The 21,990-nt window shown below is 40.4% G+C and overlaps 1 protein-coding gene across 2 annotated transcripts in view; it reads left to right on the top strand.

The window, feature by feature from the left end:
- Positions 1-21,990, top strand: part of NFATC3 (nuclear factor of activated T cells 3) — a 143,191-nt gene that overhangs the window by 72,641 nt on the left and 48,560 nt on the right. For both annotated transcript variants that reach the window (XM_048870730.2, XM_048870729.2), the window contains exon 4: positions 21,531-21,730. In XM_048870730.2, coding sequence (XP_048726687.2) covers positions 21,531-21,730 — 200 coding nt within the window. The remainder of the gene's footprint in view (positions 1-21,530; positions 21,731-21,990) is intronic.

Here is a 21,990-nt window from a genome sequence, read left to right as displayed (position 1 = left end):
AGAGAAGTTTTAGATCTGGTCTGAACACAAAGTTGCACCAGTTTAATGAAAGGTTTGATTTTTGTATTGATTTAGTTAAACGGATGCAACTTTGCATGGATATGCTTTTAGAGTGGTTTAAACCTATCTTATATTGGTTTAGCTTGTGCCAGACTGTATCCAAATTTTGTTTTCAGTGTGCTGCAGATTTTTGCATGAAAAATGTGTGTTGTAAACTGTCAGGAGAAAGCTGGAGATATTGATAGCTGGAGAGGAGGCAGTTAGCACTCTCATCATGTAGGAAGATGGTGTGGAAGTTGGTTTTGTTTTTGTTTTTCATATGCAGGAGACATCACTGGAAACTTTGGTCAAGGGAAGAATCCCATCACTGTTTTTGCCAGGTGGGGGTCTGTATTCCTCATTAGTCCCTCTCCAGTAGCCTTCACAACAAATAGGTGCCCATTTGCACCTGGCCCCTCTACATCAAGTAATTCTAAATAATGATATTATCCTGATGTTCTGGCTAAAATGGTCAACAGTAAAATAGTTAATATTGATATTTAAATTATTAGCATTAGGCTTTAGCCTTGATACCTGATAAAGATATTAGGGTTTCTGAGACTTTTTTCACTTGAGATTTTTTAACGAAAAACATGGAAATTGTCATACTGATGTAGACCAATATCTTGTTTACGACACTGCTCAGTACCAGCTGCTTCACAGGAAAAAACTTGGAATAGGCAGATGCCGCATAACCTGTCCTCAGGGAAAGCTGCCTTTTAAGCTTTGTTTGCTTGCACCCAACCTACCATGTGTTTTTAATATGGCTAAATGTAAGTGTATACATCTAAGAACATAGAATGTAGGCTGTACTTACAGGGCGGGGAGGGGGACTCATCTTGGGAAGATAGTGATTGAGAAAAAAAATTGGGGGCTCCTGGTATATTACCAGCTGAACGTAAGCTCCCAGTGCAATGCTCTGGCCAAAAGGGCTTGTGTGATTCTTGGGTGTATAAACGGGAGTTTCGAGCTGGAATAAAGAGATTATTTTAACTTACATATTTGGTATTGGTGCAACTGCTGATGGAATACAATATCCAGTTCCGGTATCAACAATTCAGGAAGTATGTTGATAAATTGGAGAGGGTTCAGAGAAGAGCCATGAGAATGATTAAAGAATTAGGAAACTTGTCTTAGATTGAGTTTTGTGAGTCTCTCATTATATTTAGTGTAACAGAGAAGTTAAGGGTGACTTGATTGTAGTCTAAGTACCTACATGGGGAACAAATATTTGATCTCTTCAGTTTAGCAGAATAAGATATATAACATGATCCAGTGGTTGGGAGTTGAAGCTACACACATTGAGACTGGAAAGAAGGCGTAAATTTTTAACGGTGAGGGTAATTTACCATTGGAGCAATTTATCAAGGTTTGTGGTGGATTCTCTATCACTAGGAAACTTTAATTTAAAGTTGGATGCTTCTCTAAATATATGCTCTAGGAATTATTTTGGGGAAGTTCTATGGCCTGTATCACACAGGAAGTCGGATGAGGTGATCACAATGGTCCCTGCTGGCCTTGGAATCTATGAATTTATGAACTCCCAGTAGTTAATGGTTAGCTTATGGCCCTAAGTTTTTCAAGGGTTTGTCCCTTCCAAAGTCTTGATCTTTTATTATTTTTACAATTTACTGCTTTGGATATTCATTACCCATATAAATGTTTGATCTTTTTTTTAATCATGTTAAGATCTCAAATTAAGTGATGTACTGTAGTAATGTGAGCCATAGGTTAATTGTGTTGTGTGGAAAAAGTACTTCCTTTCATTTTTTGTTCCTTTTGCACTCATTGAGAGGTTGAACAGAATTTCTTGTTTTACCTGTTCTTGTTTGTTGTTTTGTATGCATTCATCTTCTCTCATTTAATATGTCATTGTTTTCTAATGTAGTCAAGGTGCGAATGGTGTAGACTTGTTCCTCCCAGTCAACTTCTTCTCTGTCAGGGTATTGTAGGGTTGTAGACTCTGCATTTTCAGATCTTCCAATAGGAAGAACCCCTCTGACTATCTTTTCCCACTCTCTAGCTCCTAGGAAATGGCCAGCCAGTAGTAACTATTACGTTTACTGAAAGAACAGTTATTTACCTCACAATAACTGATTCTTAGAGATATGTTGTCTGTCTAGATCCACTCCTGGTGCACATGACCCTGTAAATGTGAGATCAGATTCTTTTAGCCAGAAGTGTCCATTGGGACTGTACCCGCACCTTAGATGTCCTTGTGGGCTCCCCCCCCCCCCCCAGTTCTCCAAGGGCGTAAATGGGACAGCAGGCCGAATTGTCCCTCATTTCCTTTCTGAATATACAATCAATAGGGTATAGGACTTCCTAGTAGCAGGGAAGACATGAATCATGGAATCTACATAGACAGCACATTACGAAGAACTAAAGTTACTGTAGGTGCCCTGGCAATGTTTGAAATATAGGGGTGCTTCTTAGCAAAGTTGCCAAAGATGCCTGAGCTTTAATCTGCAAAGGTGGATCTAGCTGTCTTATAGCAGGATACCCATTATTTAGGCAGTCTTTGGGTGGATATTTCCTGAATTATACCCATCTGCAAATGCTACAGGTAGTTTGGGGGAACTCTTGAAACACCTTGTTCTGTCAAGGCAATATGAAAGTGTTACACACAGGTCAAGGATCTTCAGTTTAGCTTCCATTTGGTTTGAGTGGGCGTTGGGGAAGAAAACTGGCAGGTGAATCAGCGGATTTAAGTGAAAATCAGAAAACTTTTGGCAAGAACTTGGAGTAAGGATTAAGAGTCACTTTGTCTTTATGAAACACTCTGTATATAAGATGGATCAGCCATGAGGGCCTGAATTTTCCCCTGCCCTTTGAGCGATGTTATAGCAACTAAGGAGGCAGTCTTTATCGATAATGAACAGGTTGCTAGGATCCCAAGAAGTGGTCCAGTTAAACCAGGTAATTAACTGTGTTGAGGCCCAAAGAAGAAGGGGGTTCCCTGATTGTAGAAACAGTTGAATTAGGCTCTCGAGGAGTCTAGCAACTGTGGGGTGGGAAAATGTGACCCTGAATAGGAGGAGAATATGCAGACATTGCTGCTAATACACTTTTAAGGAGCAGATGGATAGCCCTAAGTACTTTCTGCGCCACCTGCTATCCCTAATAGCAAGAATTGGGGCTTTCAGGGTGGGGAGGGATAGCTCAGTGGTTTGAGCATTGGCCTGCTAAACCCAGGGTTGTGAGTTCAATTCTTGAGGGGGCCATTTAGGGATCTGGGGCAAAAATTGTGGATTGGTCCTGCTTTGAGTAGGGGGTTGGACTAGATGACCTCCTGAGGTCCCTTCCAACCCTGATATTCTGTGACTTTGGTGAAAGAAGGCCTGTCTCGTATTATTATGCCACATGGCTTCCTGGACTTACAGAACATCATGTGCCAAGCTTCACCTTCAGCCTCTTCAGAGATGGTTAAAATCAATGTATCAAGCAGAAAGACCCACAAAAAGTTCAAGGCATCTGGTTTGCTTCACTATCCACCACCAGGACTATTGTAATGGGTGCCTCGAAACAGCACTGGAAAGCACACTAGAACATCTTTAGACACAAGGTCTGTGGTCCTCCATGGACACTCATCTGGGCAAATGTGGTAGAACTTAAAGCTATATGTTTAGCATTCAGAGCGTTCCTGCTTCTCTGAAAAGGGACCATCATTCAAGTCCTGCCAGACGACACTACAGCATTATACTATGTCAACTGACAAAGGGGGAGCAAGATCGTCCCCTCTCTGTCAGGAAGCTATTCATCTGTGGGATTGATGCAACATCAGAGTAATCTCTAGCTCTTCTCTCACCAGGTGCTTAGAACAATTTAACAGATCAGCAGAAAGTTCTTTTCCAGCCACAAATGGACCTTCAAAGACTGTCTTCAATCAAGTTTTTCTAAAATGAGGTATTCTTGTCATAGATTTCTGTGCCACCAACTTGAACAAGTGTGACACATTTTCTTCCAAAAAAGACAAATGCTCAGCCTCCTTTTCAGATGCATTCCTGATGCAGTGGAATAGAAAAGTGTATGCTTCCCATCAGTGTCATTACTTTTCTAATGACTCTAGCAACTGAGACTGGACCAAGCCCTCCCTGTTCAGTACAGAAACGTCAGTTCTGAATCACCCACTCTGATGCTAACTGCACATTATTTTTTCAGATCTTCTGGGCAGTATTTCACAAAATCAGTCTGATCTCTCACCTCGACTTACCATCTCTCTATCAGACAGCATGGGTGCCAGCTGACTAAGGGCCATAGACAGAATTTTATAGAAATAAAATATATTTTGATATAGAGCAGAGAGGCTAACACAGAGCCAAATGGAAATGTGTTTTGCTTTGGGTCACTCAGCGTCACTTTACCCCTTAGAGACAACTATTCTTGTTGTTTTGGGCTACTTAATGTCCTTGAAGCACCAGGCCTTTCATATCAGTCAGGTTTCTTTAGCTGCAATATCTGCCAATTCAATATCAACTGGATTTTTTTTTGCCGAGTTGTCTGACTTACTGAAGGGTCAGATCTACTTTTCCACCAGAAAAGGAAACTTCTTTTTAAGACCTAAATGTAATACTCTGCTGAAACTCATTTGAACTGGTAGCATCACGTTCCTTGTATCCCATCTTTATCAAGACAGTGTTTTTGGTAGCTATTATCTGTGCTCAAAGGATGAACAAGAGTCAGGTATTGACAGATCCCCCTTAATTTATTTTTCACAAAAAGGATGTGTCTCAAACCTCACCTGCAGTAGTCTGGCTTTCACCTGAATCAAAACATATACCTACTACTAGTGTTCTTCCCAAAATCTCATTTGAATCCAGGGAAGCAAAACTCTCTACATTTGATGTCTTGAATGCTTTCCTACTACCTCTGTAGAAGACGACCTTTTCAAAAGCCCTTTTAAGGGCAACCAATTGGAGCTCAGTTATTCCCCAGTCACAGCTACTGGGTCTGATGCTTGCAGTCTTTAAGTAGGACTCCTGGCACTCGCCTTCTGAGGGAGATAACTGCTTGCCAGTTACCTACAGTGGGATCCATGTGTACAAATACTTAAACAAGAAAAAGCGGTTACTTACTTTACCATGTCTGTGGTTCTCTGAGAAGTTTTCTCCACGTGGATCCCATGACCTGCCCTCCTTCCTCACTACGCAGAGTCCTATGGACTTAAAATTCTATATTGGCTAAGGAACTCTGAGGAAGTTAGGCCTGCTCTGCCCCTTACGCTAGTGGAAGAGGCAGCACAAGGGAATGCAGGGCGCAACTGACCAGAAGAATTTTATCTTGTGTGCATAGGGCGTATGCACACCTAGTGTGGACTGCATGTAGACAAAATATCTTGAATGGCCAGAGTTAAGGTAAGGTACATAATAATTTTTGTAAAAACAAGTGATTTTAAATCATCTTAATTTTAAATAGCTTAGTCTTGATTATCAGAGGAGTAGTAGTGTTAGTCTGGAACTGTAAAAGCGGCAAAGAGTCCTGTGGCACCTGATAGACTAACAGACTTCAGGACCAGACTTCAAATGTATGTCTTCAGATGTATGTAGTGGAAATGTCCAGAGGCAGGTATAAATATGCAAGGAAGAATCAGGCTAGGGATAATGAGGTTAGTTCAGTCAGGGAGGATGAGACCTTCTTCTAGCAGCTGAGGTGTGAATACCAAGGGAGGAGAAACTGCTTTTGTCGTTGGCCGGTCATTCACCGTCTTTGTTTAATCCTGAGCTGATGGTATCAAATTTGCAAATGAACTGAAGCTCAGTAGTTTCTCTTTGAAGTCTGGTCCTGAAGTTTTTTTGCTGTAGGATGGCTACCTTTAAATCTGCTATTGTGTGTCCAAGGAGATTGAAGTGATCTCCTACAGGTTTTTGTATATTGCCATTCCTAATATCTGATTTGTATCCATTTATCCCTTTAAGTAGGGACTATCCAGTTTGGCCAGTGTACATAGCAGAGGGGCATTGCTGGCACATGATGGCATTATAATGATGTTTACCAAAAATAGATTTTCAAACTGTCTGTCTAAAAATCCCTCCCACTTTCAATTGCTAAGCTTTCATGTCTTAATTTCACTAATTTCTTCAATCACATAGGCTTCCAGGGTAAACCAGATTTGAATTTCTAATGTGTTAAAAAAAAGAGAGAGAGAGAGAATATGCTTTTTAAACCATCCCTTCTTCCAAATAACGGAAAACTCCATAAGCTTACCTTTCAGGCTTTCTTTATCACTGAAGGTAAAAAATTATTTTTTTTATTTTTGAGGTGCTTAAGAGTACAAAGGCCACTTCACACAGATTCCTTGTGGTGCTTATGCACAGCTGCCTCTTTACTAATGCCCTTTTCATCTTAACCCTTTACAAGATGATGTTAGAGAGACTAGGTAGGTGAGGTGATATCTTTTATTATGCCAAATTCTGTTGGTGAAAAAAGTTTTGAGCTTATAAAGATATCACCTCACCCACCTTGTATTGCTAATATCTTGGTACCAACACTGCTACAACAGCATTGCATACAAGATGTTATGAAAGTCTAGGAAACCTCCATTGAAATATTAGATATGTTTACTATGAGCTGCTTATAATTTTTCAGCCCGGAGGGTAACTTACATAATACCCCAGCAATCACTCCCCCTCCCCCCCCATTTAATCAACTGAAAAACTTGTAGCATTGGTCATCTTCTTATAGGGACACTGGCATCATTGAATTGTAAAGCTTGCATTCTTTTGGTCTTCGTTCACTTCAGTTACCCCACATATTTTTGCCCCTGACAAATTTAGTGATATTACAGGATTGTAATACTCTTACTTTTAGGGAGGTCTGTTTGCTTGCAAAAGCTTGTCTTTCTAATCAGCCTACTTTTGTGATCTAGTAATGCCATGAGCAATTAATCTGGTAAAACAAAAAGAGCACTGAGGTGTCAATGGAATCTCTGTCTTCAGTTAGAAAGTCTAGGAAAGAAGGTGTGTAAAAGGCAGGAGTGATTCTTAACATGAACTGGTTAAAATAGAGTACTTTGGGAAGTTTGCCTGCATGTGGCAGTGTTTCTTAATGAACTCTCAAAAAGTAATAGAAGACTTCAGCTTGCAAAAACAGCTTATTTTTTTCTACTTGAATAACTGGGGTTTGAGTTTTGAGTTCTTTTTAAATTGTCTTATTTTCCCAACTGGTGGCTATTAATGCTAGGTTAGTAAGCATAAGTCACACTTTTAAAGGTGAGAACTGATTTTCAGCAGTGCAGTACACCTTTGTCTATTAGCTTAAATGTTTGTTCTCAAATTTTAAAATGTGAAAGACTGGGCATGTTCAGTTCCAACATAAATGTAATATTATGTTGGCTTTAATAAACTGCTAGTGACTGATTCGTTACTAGAAACCAGATTTCTGTAATTACAGAAAATCAGAACATACCAAATTATATTACTGTTAACCTATTATGAAGCACTGGTTTTCTATATAAGTAGAATTATTGTAAGGCACTCATCTCAAATTTTGAGGTAGATCTTGTAAGGAAATTCGACTTAATTAAATAAAGAAATGAAACATTTACCTGCCTTATCCACCAGAGTCAGTTCATAGGAATTAATGTAAAGCATAGTTGAAACACAAATATTCATTTCGTTTTAATTAAATTTGTAAAATAAGACTTCTGGGTATTTGTTGCAAAATATGAATTCTACCAACAAGTTTGATTTTTTTTAAAAGCCTTTCCCACAGATCATGAACTTCAATCGTTGCAGTCTTCTCTTCGATCAAACTGCAATTTATACAGCCCCGTGTATTGTAGGATTCTTCATGTTAAAATAAATTTTTCAGTCTATAGTAGAATTGTAGCTTGCAGAATGTAAAATGTTACTTTCTTATCTTTGTACTTCCTTCTTTATAGATGGAATTCATGTGTATTCTAGTACCACACAAGTTTTCAGGGAAGACTTGAAAAGATTTGCAAAGTCTTAATATTGATGTTAGTAATAAACTGGTGAAAATTGTGAATCACAATTTTAGCATAGTCTCCATGCATACAGAAGTTATCCACATATAATTCAGTAGTGCAGCTCGAACTGTTTGGAGTGAAGCTGTTCTAGCTTATCCTGTAGTGACCTTCCGTCTTTAGCCTTCCAGCTTTAGTTTAACTTACGCATGCACTGACCTTTGCTATGGAAACGATACAGAAACACAAAAACAACTTGGCTGAGTTTCCTCCACAAAGCAGTGGGTGGTGTATCACACTATACTGTTACCAGAGGAGGGTTTTTAGAGGTCAGTAGTGACAGTGTGCAGTAACTTGTTCATTATTTACAACACACTGCTCATTACCCTGGGGAAGGGGGTATATGGAAATTTATTATAACAAGCTTACTTCTCTACTGTGAATATATATATGCTTATAAAGAGAGAGAGAGAGAGATGACTAGAACCGATGCTGACAAATTTTTTTTAATACCACCCTGTGTAATGTTACACTTCAATCTCCCCTTCACTCAACCACCAGTTTAATTTAATGTCTCTTTGTAATGGACATGTGGTTGAGTCCTGGGCAGGCTCATTGGTATTAATGTCAGTAGTTTAATATAACTGAGACTTCATCATGGTGACTGTACTGCACTTACTAGTATATTGTATAAAAGCTTTGTCTACCGAATCTGTTAGTATTAAATTTAACAATGTCATTATTTGTGTTTTTTTCCTCCTGACTGCTTTTTTGGAGAAGGGAAAATAAAATAAATTGATTAATATTTAGTTACAAGTTTGGGGCTGTTAAGCAACATTACTGTACATAGGTTTATTTGCTTTAGGTTTCAAAAACTTGTCAGAACCCATTGTGTCAGAACAGGAGATTATTGCTCAGCTACTTGTGAAATTTTTAAGGAAGTAAAATTGATTTATTTTTTTACTAGAATAAAGAACCCACTTTTTCATTCAGAGACATGTATTTTTTTCCTTCAGAAGTTCTGGTCGTGACATTTTAGTGCTGAATTGATGACTCTGAACACAGAGGACTTCACTATTCACAGAGCAGGTGTCACAGGGATAGTGGCAGCGCACACTCTGAATAGTGCCTCACCTTTGAGCTAATGGGGACTAGGAGTTAAAAAGGGTAATGAATATTCTTTGATCATTAATCCTTGGTATGGAGCGCATGTGGAAGGAGTCCAGCCTTCTTCCTTAAAATACAAAAAAGTGTTGCATTTGTAGTGAGGCATTGCATTACAGAGCATTTTTCTACTGTTGAACACAACTACAGTTAATGAAATGGAGTCCTCCAGACCCCAGGCAAATTGACTGCATATCCCAGTTGTTTCCTGTTCTCTGCAGATAGTATGGGATCATGGGATGGACTGTCTTCAACTATTTGTACTGTGGCCAACAAAATGAGGCCTCTTAGCACTACTGTAATATAAGTAAACTGTATCATCATGCATGTACACAAAGGAAGATACTACCACAGCTGCGACCATTGAAGGCACCTTCAACTTTGTCACTGCCTGATGTTCGAGTGCCCCACTTTGCAACCTTAACTTGCTTTAAAACAAACTATGTCAAAATTTGAGTTAAGGTTGAAAGTAAATATCAGTAACCTCAGTGTAACCACATTTGAATTTTCTTGATTTTGGGATGGGGGGGGGATAATTAGAGGGTTGTTTTAACTGTTTTTGTACGTTTTAACTATGCATTTCCATAGCTTAACGTGTTTAGATGCCTTAAAAAGAAATCCAAACGACCTTAACTCTCCTCTATAATAATGCCATGCAATAACCATACGTTTATGATTAAGGCATTTTAGTCTTTGTGGATCCAAATTAGCATTTCATGTTGTTACTGCAGGACAGAATTAAAGTTGTTTGGGTGCCTTAAATTTGCATTGCTTTATCTTCTTCTTCGAGTAGTGTTCCTGTAGGTGCTCTACACCCCCTGCATCTTTGATTGGACGTTTCTCATAGCAGCGTCCATTTGGCCCGCATATGCATGTTAGTTAATCTCATTCCCTGTGCCATTGTTGTTTAGCACTGCGCAGCTGAATGACCCTTAGTTTCTTCTCAACCGCCTCGGCCTAAGATGAAGCTCTGGCAGTTGTCCTGTTGAGATTTTCTCAACTTTATCCTCATTTCTTTTTAATAATTAGTCATATTACTATCAGTTTCATTAGTTAGTAATAGTATAGTTGCTGCTTTGAAATTTTTTTTCAGTTCATCAAATGAAGGAAGGAAAAGCCCCAGGTAAAGATGAACTGACAATCGAAATAAGAGCTGGAGGCCAAGACCTTTGGGAAACCCTTGCTCAGAGGTTTAGCCGTTACTTGGAAATGCAGAAGACACCATCTAGCTGGAAGGAGTCCAACACCGTCCTGCTGTACAAGAAGGGAAATTGTGAAGATCTGAAGACCTATTGTCCAATATGCCTGCTCTCACATGTCTACAAGCTGTTCACCAAAATATTAACAAATTGATTCTGAGTCTGGACAAGCAGCAGCCAAGAGAGTAGGCAGGCTTTCAAAGGAATTTCAGCACAATGGACCATATTTTCACTATAATCCAGCTATTGGGACACTCAAGGGAATACATATTTTCTTTATGTATTGCCTTCGTCGACTATGAAAAAGCGTTCGACAGCATAGATATCAATGCAGTGTTGAAACTACTAAAGGAAGCTAATTCTGACTGCACTGCAGATATAACTTAATATGATAACCCCCACCCCCTTCGCATCCCAGTTAAGAAAGGTGTGAAACAGGGAGACACGGTTTCACCGAACCTCTTCACAGCCTGTCTTGAAATGGTAATGAAGCGGATGAATTGGAAGGGTGGAATCATCATCAATGGAGAGCAGTTAAACCATCTCAGATTTGCAGACAATATTGTGTTGATTGCCGAAAATATTATCAAACTACAGAAAATGCTGGGAGAACTCCACATAAGAAGTAGCTAAGTCGGACTGAAAATTAACCCCTCCAAAACATAATATATGCAGTTTGATACCTTGCCAAAAGCCCAGATAACAATTAAGGAAGAACAAATAGAAGAAGTTGAGTAATATATCTGTTTGGGCCAAGAAATTTAACGTGCGCCATGATCAGGAAGGTGAACTCTCGCGGAGAAAGAAAGCAGGTTGGTGCGCATTCAGTTCTGTCAAGAATGTCCTCCAAGGAAAAATCAACAAGGCAACACGTGCCAGCCTCTTCAACTCTACAGTACTGCCAGCAATGTTGTATGGCAGCGAAACGTGGATGCTGATGAAGACAGAGGAGCAGCAACAGTCTGTCATGGAGAGAGCAATGGAAAGAAGAATTCTGGGAATTTCAATCTGCGACTGAGTCCCCAGTGAAGTGATCAGACAGCAGAGGGGAGTGCAGGATGTTGTTGCGATGAGCCGGGCATATAGCAAGGTTCACTGACAGTCGATGGACCACAGCTGTCTCTGAGTGGGACCCATGGGAACTGAAACGACCACTCGGCCGACCTCCAAAGAGATGGAAAGATTTTATTATGAAAAGACATGGCCACACATGGAAAAGGAAGGCCAGGTTATGAGAAGAATGGAAGACATGTTATCAGTGCAATCTATATGAGGGCTGAAGGACCAATCAATCAAGGTGATTTGCCTGTGTGTTACTTTAGTTACTAATCTAGGAAGAATTCAACCTCCAGAGTCTATCAATCCATCTGGAAAGTTCCTTTCACCTAGTGCAGATTCCAGATTGTGAAGTTGTTCTATCCTGGGATTGCTGATGTTATACCCTTCCTTTGTATGGGCTTTAACAAGGACCTAGAGCCTTGATTACCTTAAGCTAAAGGTACTTTATTTCCAGACTTTGAAATTTGCCTTCTCGTTCATATGTACTCAAATTCCTCAGAGCAGTTTCATGGTTCATAGTGGTTTTATAAAGGCATTGTGCAAACTGTATCCAAGTTACCACATTCATTTTCAGACTTTCAAGACGGTTCTTGTTACCAATGTAAATATCGGTTTAAAAAGTTAACTGGTTAACTTTTATATATAATTAAAAATTATATTGTTTAACCATTAACCGTGGTCACTCCGGCACCAGGTGGCGGGCTGGATTCCCGCTGGGGCCACTCTGCCCCGCCTGCCAAGGACGGGGCTGGGATCCCACTGGCTTGCCGCAGAAGGGGCTGCTCCGGCCTTCCTGCTCCGGGTCCCGCCTGCCCACGTGTCGAGGATGGGGTCCCTCTGGCCAGCCGGTGCTGCTCCTTGTAAGGAATCTTTTTTGTTGTCGAACATACTTGCTGACAGGTATTTTGAAATAAATTGCCAAAATAATTGAAATTGGTATGATTATATTGTTGTTTTGACTAATAAAATATTCAGAATTTTAAAATACTGTGTATAGAACTTTTTTAATTCTTCGGTGCAGAATTTTCCCAGGAGTAATTATAGACAGATACATACCAAATATCTGGCACAACCAGGTACTGTGGGAAAGCACATTCTTCAAGAGGTTGTCCTTATAGATCTGCCTAATCACTCATGCGAGCTGCAGTTAATTCCTCTTAATGGAAGAGGCTCTTACTGGCTGAGTTGTGACCAGTTCAGTCTCTTCTGAACCAGTTGTTTCTAATGACTTGACTTTCTCAGCATGTGGAGCTGCTTCACAGTTGAAGCACTCCAAAAAGCTGAAAGGGTGGGGACGAGAATCAGTGTCTTTATCTATTTTTTTAAAGAAAATACATTTAAGGTTTTACATCCTCAACTAGGACCCTCAATAGATTAAAGAAATCCATATGTCTTTCGCATGGAAAATAAGAGGTGGTATGGACTGAAGTTCTGTCTTCAGCCATACTGTGTTATAGCTAGTGCCCTATATATAAGGGGAACCTGGTTACTAGTAGTGAAAGCAACACGTGGGCATTCAGACCCAAAGGATGCCAGAGTGTTTTTTTTTTTTGTTTTGTATGTTTCAAACTCTTAATGGATACAGGTTACATCTTGTATCATCTTGCAGTTTGCTTCCAACAGGGAGGTTAGGGACAATCTCTGATTCATCCATTACTGGTTCCTCCTCAGAGGACACTACCTTTGCTTTCAGAGGCTTAAAGTCCAGAAGCTTCAGGGTTGACCTTTTAATATATTTTGGGATGGGATCTGGCTTTTCCTAGGATTCTAAAATGCAGAAGTCCCATCTTGAGGTCAAGGGTGACTCCTAACCTCATATTGAAGAGCGCTCATTCATCTTTGCTTGCTGCTTCAGGTCTCAGCTGTTCAAGTCTGTTTTGGTTGGTGTCTTTACCTTTGGCCATCCCCCTTTCATTGGGATCCTGTGCTACCACAGGGCCCTTTTCTTTATGGGACTTATGAACCATGGCTTATTTGGGAATAATTTAGTAGTACCCAACCACTTAGGCCTTGATTCCATAAGTCTTTTTAAGCTACTGGTCTTTTACGGTAGTTGATACTCATTTCTGTTTTAATATATTTGTGCAACTTTGCGTTTTGTATAAACATTAGGAATTATACTGTTAGCTGAATCTGTTACAACATTCATAGTCCCAACTTTAGTTATTTACATGTGGTGTTTCTGCATTTCAATGCCCCATTGTTCTTATACCTCTGCTTCCTAAGTGTGTATTTAGGATTGTTACTGTTTGTGAGAAAATCAAAATTTATCTCCCTAAAGAAGAAAATGTAATGAGGCAGCCAACAAATAACAGCGATTGCTGCTATCTCTGTGGTGTTGCTGAGAACTCCTGCTCAAACAAGTTGTGTATGAAGTAAATGGCTCTCAGTAAGAAATCTTCTTGACTTTGTTTTTTCCATTTGATAGCCAAAGATCATGAGTTTTCAGGTGATGCAGGACACACACACAAACTTTAGTCAAACTTTTATATGGCATATTAGATTTTTTTCTTAACCCAGGGCTCTCATTGTGAGGGCTCTTGATTTCCCCCCTCCCCTCCCCCACCTCTTGATTTAAAAACATGTTTCTGGTCCTTAAAATTGTGTGGGGAGACCTTGTGTCATAAATATAAAGGGAAGGGTAACCACCTTTCTGTATCAAGTGCTATAAAATCCCTCCTGGTCAGACAAAACCCTTTCACCTGTAAAGGGTTAAGAAGCTAAGATAACCTTGCTGGCACCTGACCAAAATGACCAATGAGGAGACAAGATACTTGCAAATCTGGAGGGCGGGGAACAAAGGGTTCATCTGTCTGTGTGATGCTTTTGCTGGGGACAGATCAGGAATGCAGCCTTACAACTGTTAGTAAGCTAGCTAGAAATGCGTTAGATTTTCTTTCGTTTAATGGCTAGTAAAATAAGCTGTGCTGGATGGAATGTATATTCTTGTTTTTGTGTCTTTTTGTAACTCAAGGTTTTGCCTAGAGGGATTCTCTGTTTTGAATCTGATTACCCTGTAAGGTATTTACCATCCTGATTTTACAGAGGTGATTCTTTTACCTTTTCTTTAATTAAAATTCTTCTTTTGAGAACCTGATTGCTTTTTTCATTGTTCTTAAGATCCAAGGGTTTGGGTCTGTGTTCACCTGTACAAATTGGTGAGGATTCTTATCAAGCCTTCCCCAGGAAAGGAGGTGTAGGGCTAGGGGGGATATTTTGGGGGAAGACGTCTCCAAGTGGGCTCTTTCCTTGGTCTTTGTTTAACATGCTTGGTGGTGGCAGCACAGGGTTCAAGGACAAGGCAAAGTTTGTACCTTGGGCAAGTTTTTAACCTAAACTGGTAAGAATAAGCTTAGGGGGTCTTCCATGCAGGTCCCCACATCTGTACCATAGAGTTCAGAGTGGGGAAGGAACCTTGACACCTTATGAGAATTTGAACTGAGTATAAACCCCCCTTGACTCTTCAGACATCCTGAAGGAGTAGTTCTAAGTAGTACAAACCACCCTTTTCAGTCAAGGCCCTGTGGACTCTGCAGTTCCATGGAATTGATCCAGTATGCCAGAATTCAGCTTTTCTTCTTTGAGGAGTATCCCTATGGGTGCTCCACTTTAGGTGTCTTGACACCCGCTCTTGTAATTGGAGATTTGTGGTAGCAGTGCCCGGTTGGGCCGTGCACACATCATAGCCATCTTGCGCTGCTCTGAGCATTTACATAGTGGTCCACAGCCAACTGTGTCTCTGTTACTTCTCTACCGCCTTTGGCTTGAGTTAGAGCAATCAGCACCCTCTCTTACCTCAGATAAGAGTAATAGTAGATAGTTCATAGTTATTCTTGATAGCGTTAGCTTAGTTGTGGTTAGCTACCCTATCCCCTTGCCCTACTATAATTTCTTTCATTTCTTCATTCAAAAAATATTTTTTCCCTTTTATCTTCCCTATCTACTCCTGTTTCTTTGACAGGTACACAGCTATAGCCTCAAACAGGCTTTATCCTTGTCTTTTTCTCTAAGAGACCAACTTTCTCAGAAATGCCTGGCTCACCTGGCTTTAAATGCTGCCTGACTTGCAGACTCTGTATCGGTCTCTGATGGCCATGCACAGTGTGTCTGAGACCCACATTACTCAAAAGTGCCCATCCTGCAGAAAGCTGGCACCCAGGGCAAGAAAAGCCTGAGATCTCCAACTGAAGTTCTTCATGATGGAGAAATCCCTCAGGCAAGTCTCTGATCCTGCGTCCAGGACACCCCCTCACCAATGGTCACCAGTAGCAGCTTCTGACAAGGGTTCTGCTCCAACAACAGCTAGCAAGGAGCCTGTTCCAACAAAGGCTACCGAAAAGCAATCCCTGAACCAAGAATTGCCTAAAAGAAACTATCTCCAACTGAAAAATCTGCCCTGGTACCAACAACACCAGGAACACCTGGTACTGAGAGTTCCCGAAGAGCTAAAGACCCTATACGGCCAAGCTCAAATGGAAGTTCACATAGTAAAGTGAAACCTTCCAGCTTGGCACCCACGGAGCTGAAGAAAACCTCTGCATGGAGTAGTACAGTGGTGCCACCTGCTGTACCCATGCCGCACAGCTCTAAATCTTCAGTACGGGTGAGTGGAGACCCATCACGGATCTACGCAAACTCAACAAATTTGTAAGAACACAACATTTCAAAATGGTGACTCTAAACACAGTAATTCTGGCCCTAGAGAAGGGAGATTGGCCCTCGACTTCCAGGATGTATATTTTCATATTACCATACACTTAGCCACACACAAGATTCCTGAGATTCACCCTAGGGAAACAACATTGCAATACAGACTCTACCTTTCAGCCTGTCCTCTGCTCCGAGGATCTTCTCCAAAGTTCTTGCTGTCATTGCAGCTCACTTCCGCAGACACGGAGTAATGATATTTCCATACTTAGACGACTGCCTCATAAGGGCACCAACATGGCAAGAAGCAATAAATGCCATCCAGAGCACGGTAACTCTTTTTTCATGAACCTAGGGTTGCAGATAAATGTGCAAAAGTCCACACTGGTTCCTGTACAAAAGTTGGAATTCATAGGAGCCCGTCTCAACTGTCTAACAGCAATAGCAACACTGCCCCAACAACTTCCTCACTCTAGTCAATCTAATTTCAACAGTGATGGACAGCCCACAGACATTGACCAGAATGTGTTTACATCTCTTGGGGCATATGTCGGCAACAAAATTAGTTGTCAAACATGCCAGACTCCACCTGAGATGCTTGCAGGCCTGGCTTTGAACAGTATATGTGCCACTCCGGCACACTCTCAACAGACACCTCACAGTGCCACACAGAGTAAAAGACACTCTAACATGGTGGACACAACCAAAGAACGTCTGTTCAGGAGTCCCTTTCCAGCAAAGAACTCCAACCATGACAATCACGACAGACGCTTCCCTAATAAGGTAGGGGGCACACCTACTCAATAATACGGTCCAAGGCCGCTGGTCCTCACCAGAGTCCAACCTGCACATAAACTTACTAGAGCTAAGGGTAGTTCAAAATGCATGCAACACTTTCTCCCTCTAATCAAGAACAATGCCATCAAGATCCTCATGGACAATAGAACATGCATGTTTTACATAAGTAACTCAGTGGGAGCATGATCATACTCCAGGGCGGGATTGAGACACCACTCTCTGGGCAATGCTCACCTCATTAAAATGGGAGGCACCACTGATGTATGCATTTCCCCCGACCCCACCCCTAAGCAGAGTCATTCACAAGATCAAACAGGACAAATCCATGGTCATTCTTACAGCACCTACGTGACCAGACAAACGTGGTTCCCATACCTGCTTCAGATTGCAGTGAAACCGCCTCGAACCCTTCCCTTAGTACCTCACCTTCTGTATCAAGATGTGGGATGCATCCGTCATCCCAACCTCACAGTACTCCACCTCAAGGCCTGGTTACTCCATGCCTTACTGGGGTTGAGGAGGCCTGTTCTGAGAAAGTAAGATATATTACTGAACAGTCGGAGACAAAGTACAAGGAAGACATATATCCATAAGTGGAAATGATTCTGTATGTGGTGCCAAGATTCATAGATTCATAGATATTTAGGCCAGAAGGGACCATTATGATCATCTAGTCTGACCTCCTGCACAATGCAGGCCACAGAATTTCACCCACCACTCCTAAAAAAGACCTCACACCTATATCTGTGCTATTGAAGTCCTCAAATTGTAGTTTGAAGACCTCAAGGAGCAGAGAATCCTCCAGCAAGTGACCCGTGCCCCATGCTACAGAGGAAGGCGAAAAACCTCCAGGGCTTTCCAATCTGAAAAAAGATAAACCTCTTTTACCACAATCTTCTCCCCTACTGAGGATCCTGGACTATATACTAGGACTCCATCAGAGTACACTTGGCTGCTGTTACCTCCTTTCACAACAAGGTGGATGAGGGTCACCATATTTGCTCACCCAACGATTAAACGCTTCCTTAAAGTCATTGAAAACACTTATTCCACAATAAAAAACCCTATACCCATGTGGGACCTCAACCTTGTTCTACGTGGACTCATCAGAAAGCTGTTTGAACCCCTTGCAACCTGCTCTTTTTTGCACTTATCCATGAAGGTGGCTTTCCTCAATGCCATCCCGTCCTCCAGACAAGTAGGAGAATTAGGTGCCCTAATGGAACACCCACTTTATCTTTAAAGAATGTTGTTTAAGGTAACCTTACGACCGCATCCCAAGTTCCTCCCCAGTCACCTCCCCCTTTCATTTGAACCAACCCATTTTCTTACCTGTGTTTTATTCAAAGCCACATGCAGATGGGAGGGAGGCAGGCAGGCCTCACTCCACACATTGGATGTTCACAGAGCATTAGCTTTCTTCACTGAAAGAACAAAAACTTTTAGAAAATCACTGAGACTGTTTCCATAACAGAGCACTCAGTGGGTCAAACCATCTCAAAAGAGAGACTATCTAGATAGATATTAGGATGTATCCATTTATGCTACCAAAAACCACAATCTACAACCTCCAGTGGGAGTTCACGCACACTCCACCAGAGCACAGGCAACATCCATGGCCTTTCTCAACAACGTCCCTATCACTGATATTTGCAGAGCAGCAACCTGGACATCAGTCCATGCATTTACTAAACACTAATCTCTAGAGCAACAATCTGCATCAGGTGTTCACTTTGGGCTCACGGTGTTATCCACCATCAATAACGCACCTCTTAATCCCCTCTCTTCCATTGAGGGGCACTGCTCAATAATTACCTAAAGTGGAGCACCCCCAGGGACTCTCCTCAAAGAAGAGGAGAAGGTATAACCTTCACCTTGTGCAGTAACTGAGGTTCTTCGAGATGGTTGTCACTGTGGATGCTCCACTACTTCCCTCCTCACCTGTACTTCAGAGTTTGATGTAGATTCTCTGGGGTAGAGAAGGAACAGGTAGACAGTTGGCTGCACCCGCTTTGTAAATCTTTTGGAATGGTGTGAGATTGCTACCACGCGTGCGCAACCCAGCCCAACCCAACCCAACCAGGCACTGCTACCACAAATCTCTAATTACAAGCATAGGGTGTCAAGACACCTGAAGGAGAGCACCCACATGAACAACCATCTCGAAGAATCTCAGTTACTGCACAAGGTGACAGAGTCCTGTGGCACCTTATAGACTAGCAGATGTATTGGAGCATAAGCTTTCGTGCATCCGATGAAGTGCTCATGCTCCGATACGTCTGTTAGTCTATAAGGTGCCACAGGACTCTTAGTCTGGCTCTGTAAAAGCAGCAAACATGGCTACCGTTCTGATACTTTGCACAAGGTGAGTAACCTTCTCTTTCCTCCCATGGAAATTGCCATTTTCCTGTAGCCAGTTACACAGCACCTTTTGTCTCCCTGCCAGACCTGCCTGCAATTGTCTCTTGCACTGTTTTCCCCGCAAAGGGAAATTAAATTTACAATACATGCTTCCAGAACTGTTCCACACAACAGGTAGCAGCCAACCTCCCTTTCTTCCCTCTTTTGTGCACGAAGCCTAACTTTTCCCTATGGCAGACTCCTACCAAAACACACGCCAGAATGCTTGCCAGCTACTTTTCTACTTCACAGGAGTAGTGATTGCTGGCAGAGGATGACCAGGCATATATACTCCCATTACAAGGAAGCACTGAGGCATTTGAAAATGAAGAAAGAAACCTACTGAATTCTTCATACAAAAGCTTAAGGGTTTACAAAATCAGACTGTCTTATTAAATGTCAATTCTGTAAACATGAAAGTTCTCCAGGCACCATATTTTGTGTCAGTATGAATGATGGCCTCATAATTGATGAAACTGATTAGTACTCTGAGAGACAAGATGTAATATAACTGCAGTTCAATTTGAGAACTGTAAATCCAATGGAATTTGTATATAGGTGCTAGGTCCAGTTTCTGCCATATTGCTAAATGGAGGGGAGGCTATAGCTAAATGAGAGGATTTTTTGTTGGATGGGGGAATGGTGTAGAGAGAAGCTGAGAACCACTGCTATAAGGATTAAAATTTGTTTAAGGTAGTGCAATGCTATAAATTCTCCAGATTTTATGGTCTCTTTAATTTAAACTGGTTTCAGAGTAGCAGCTGTGTTAGTCTGTATCTGCAAAAAGAGAGAGAGTACTTGTGGCACCTTAGAGACTAACAAATTTATTTGAGCATAACCTTTCATAAGCTCCAGCTCACTTATTTTTCACTGCATGCATCCGATGAAATGAGCTGTAGCTCATGAAAGCCTATACTCAATAAATTTTAGTTTCTAAGGTGCCACAAGTACTCCTTTTCTTTTTAATTTAAACTGTTTAGGTTTAGAGTCCAGATTTTTTTTACGTACGGCTAACTCTTTGAATTCACGTTCCTAATTTTTTCAGGCACTAAAACAAAAGGATGGGGTTGATCCTTGTGGTTACATTTTCAAAACACAGGTTTTGCTTATTACTGATGTAAAGCAGTGAATTTAACCTTTGGAGAAAACATTTTTTTCTAAATGTGGCAACCATATGCAACAAAAATTTGTTTTAAATTCAAAATTATTAGTATCATTGTAGTTGCAAATAGAAAGAAAGATACACAGGAAGAATTTACTACTTTAAATGTTTTCTGTGCTTGAAAACATTCAATTGTCAACTTCCCTTCACAGTTAAATCTTCTATACATATGTTTACTACTACATGTTGTAGAATTAGATAAATTAATGAAAATAAACTTGTTTATAATATTGAATCAATTTTTTAAAAATGAAATGCTAAGAACAGTGTCTCTGGTATAGAAGTTACATAGGAAAAATGGTAAAATTCTTACTTGTTGGAATAGCTTCAATTATCTGAAATATCTAACTATGAAAACGTTTAATTTTGCATTTTCTGCTATGGAAGTAATAGGTTAATTTTGACTATACAAATTCATAAGTGTAGAGAATTTTATTTGCTTTTAAAATTCAAAAGTTGTAGAAACTCACTAATAAACTATTAAACTGAAGGAACTCCAAAATCATAATTTGCTTCTTAATATTTTTCTAAGAAAATTCAAAACTAATTAAGGAGCTTTAAATCCTCCCATTCATTCTAAGGGCTTGTCTAGATGGGGACACTCAGGAAAATTAATCTGGATTAACCAAAGGTGTGAATTTAAAGTGGATTAGTTACACACGCGGGTTTAATGTGGTTTATGCTCTTATTCAGAATTGCAGAGGCCTTCATTTGACTTAGTGTATTTCGTTTTGGAAATGAATTAAGGCTAATTTAATTCTGAATAAGAATGTCCGCGTGGAGGTTTAATGCAATTTGACTAATCCACTTTAAATTCACACTTTTGGTTAATTTGGATTAATTTTCTAAGTGTGTCAATGTAGACAAGCCCTAACAAACTTCTTTGTAATATTTGTTCTCCTAATCTGTCCTGAAGGACAAGCAATCTACACATGGTTTGCTGCTTGTAGAATCGTTTGTGATGCCATGTCAGAGGCTGAAAAAGTTTCAAGGTCTGTCAATAAATATTAATAGCTTAATATTTTTCCTTTTATAATTCTGTGTTTATATATACAAATAAAAATGTAATTTGACTCAAAAATACAAACACCATAAAATCCAGTTAAAGCTTTAGAATTGTATCTATTTTTTTTATCAGCTCATAGGCTACAGCGAGAAGCCAGTAAACCTACAGATGTTCATTGGAACAGCAGATGATCGCTACTTACGACCTCATGCATTCTACCAGGTGCACCGTATCACTGGGAAAACGGTTGCTACTGCTAGCCAAGAGATAATAATTGCCAGCACAAAAGTACTGGAAATTCCACTTCTTCCTGAAAATAATATGTCAGCCAGGTGTGTAGCAGCATTTCTCCCAAACTAGCAAGTTAATCATTTGTGTATTCCTTTCAAAGCAATACAAGGTTGAAAACGTTTTGTTTTGTTTTTTTAAGGTAACTTGACACAGCCCTAATTGCTCTGATTTTTAATTGTGTACTGTATGTAGTGTCTGAGGGCTTTTCCTGCCAGCAAGCTTTTTTAAAAAAAATGCTTTTTGCTACCTGTAGTTGGATTATTATCCCAACTTTTCTTCAGACCTCTGTGCAAAATCTGAA

This window comes from Caretta caretta, chromosome 12, assembly GCF_965140235.1.
Source record: "Caretta caretta isolate rCarCar2 chromosome 12, rCarCar1.hap1, whole genome shotgun sequence".
In the NCBI taxonomy this organism is placed as follows: Eukaryota; Metazoa; Chordata; order Testudines; family Cheloniidae; genus Caretta; species Caretta caretta.
Note: the sequence above shows the minus strand (reverse complement) of the source record. Positions and strands in the feature narration are given on the sequence as shown.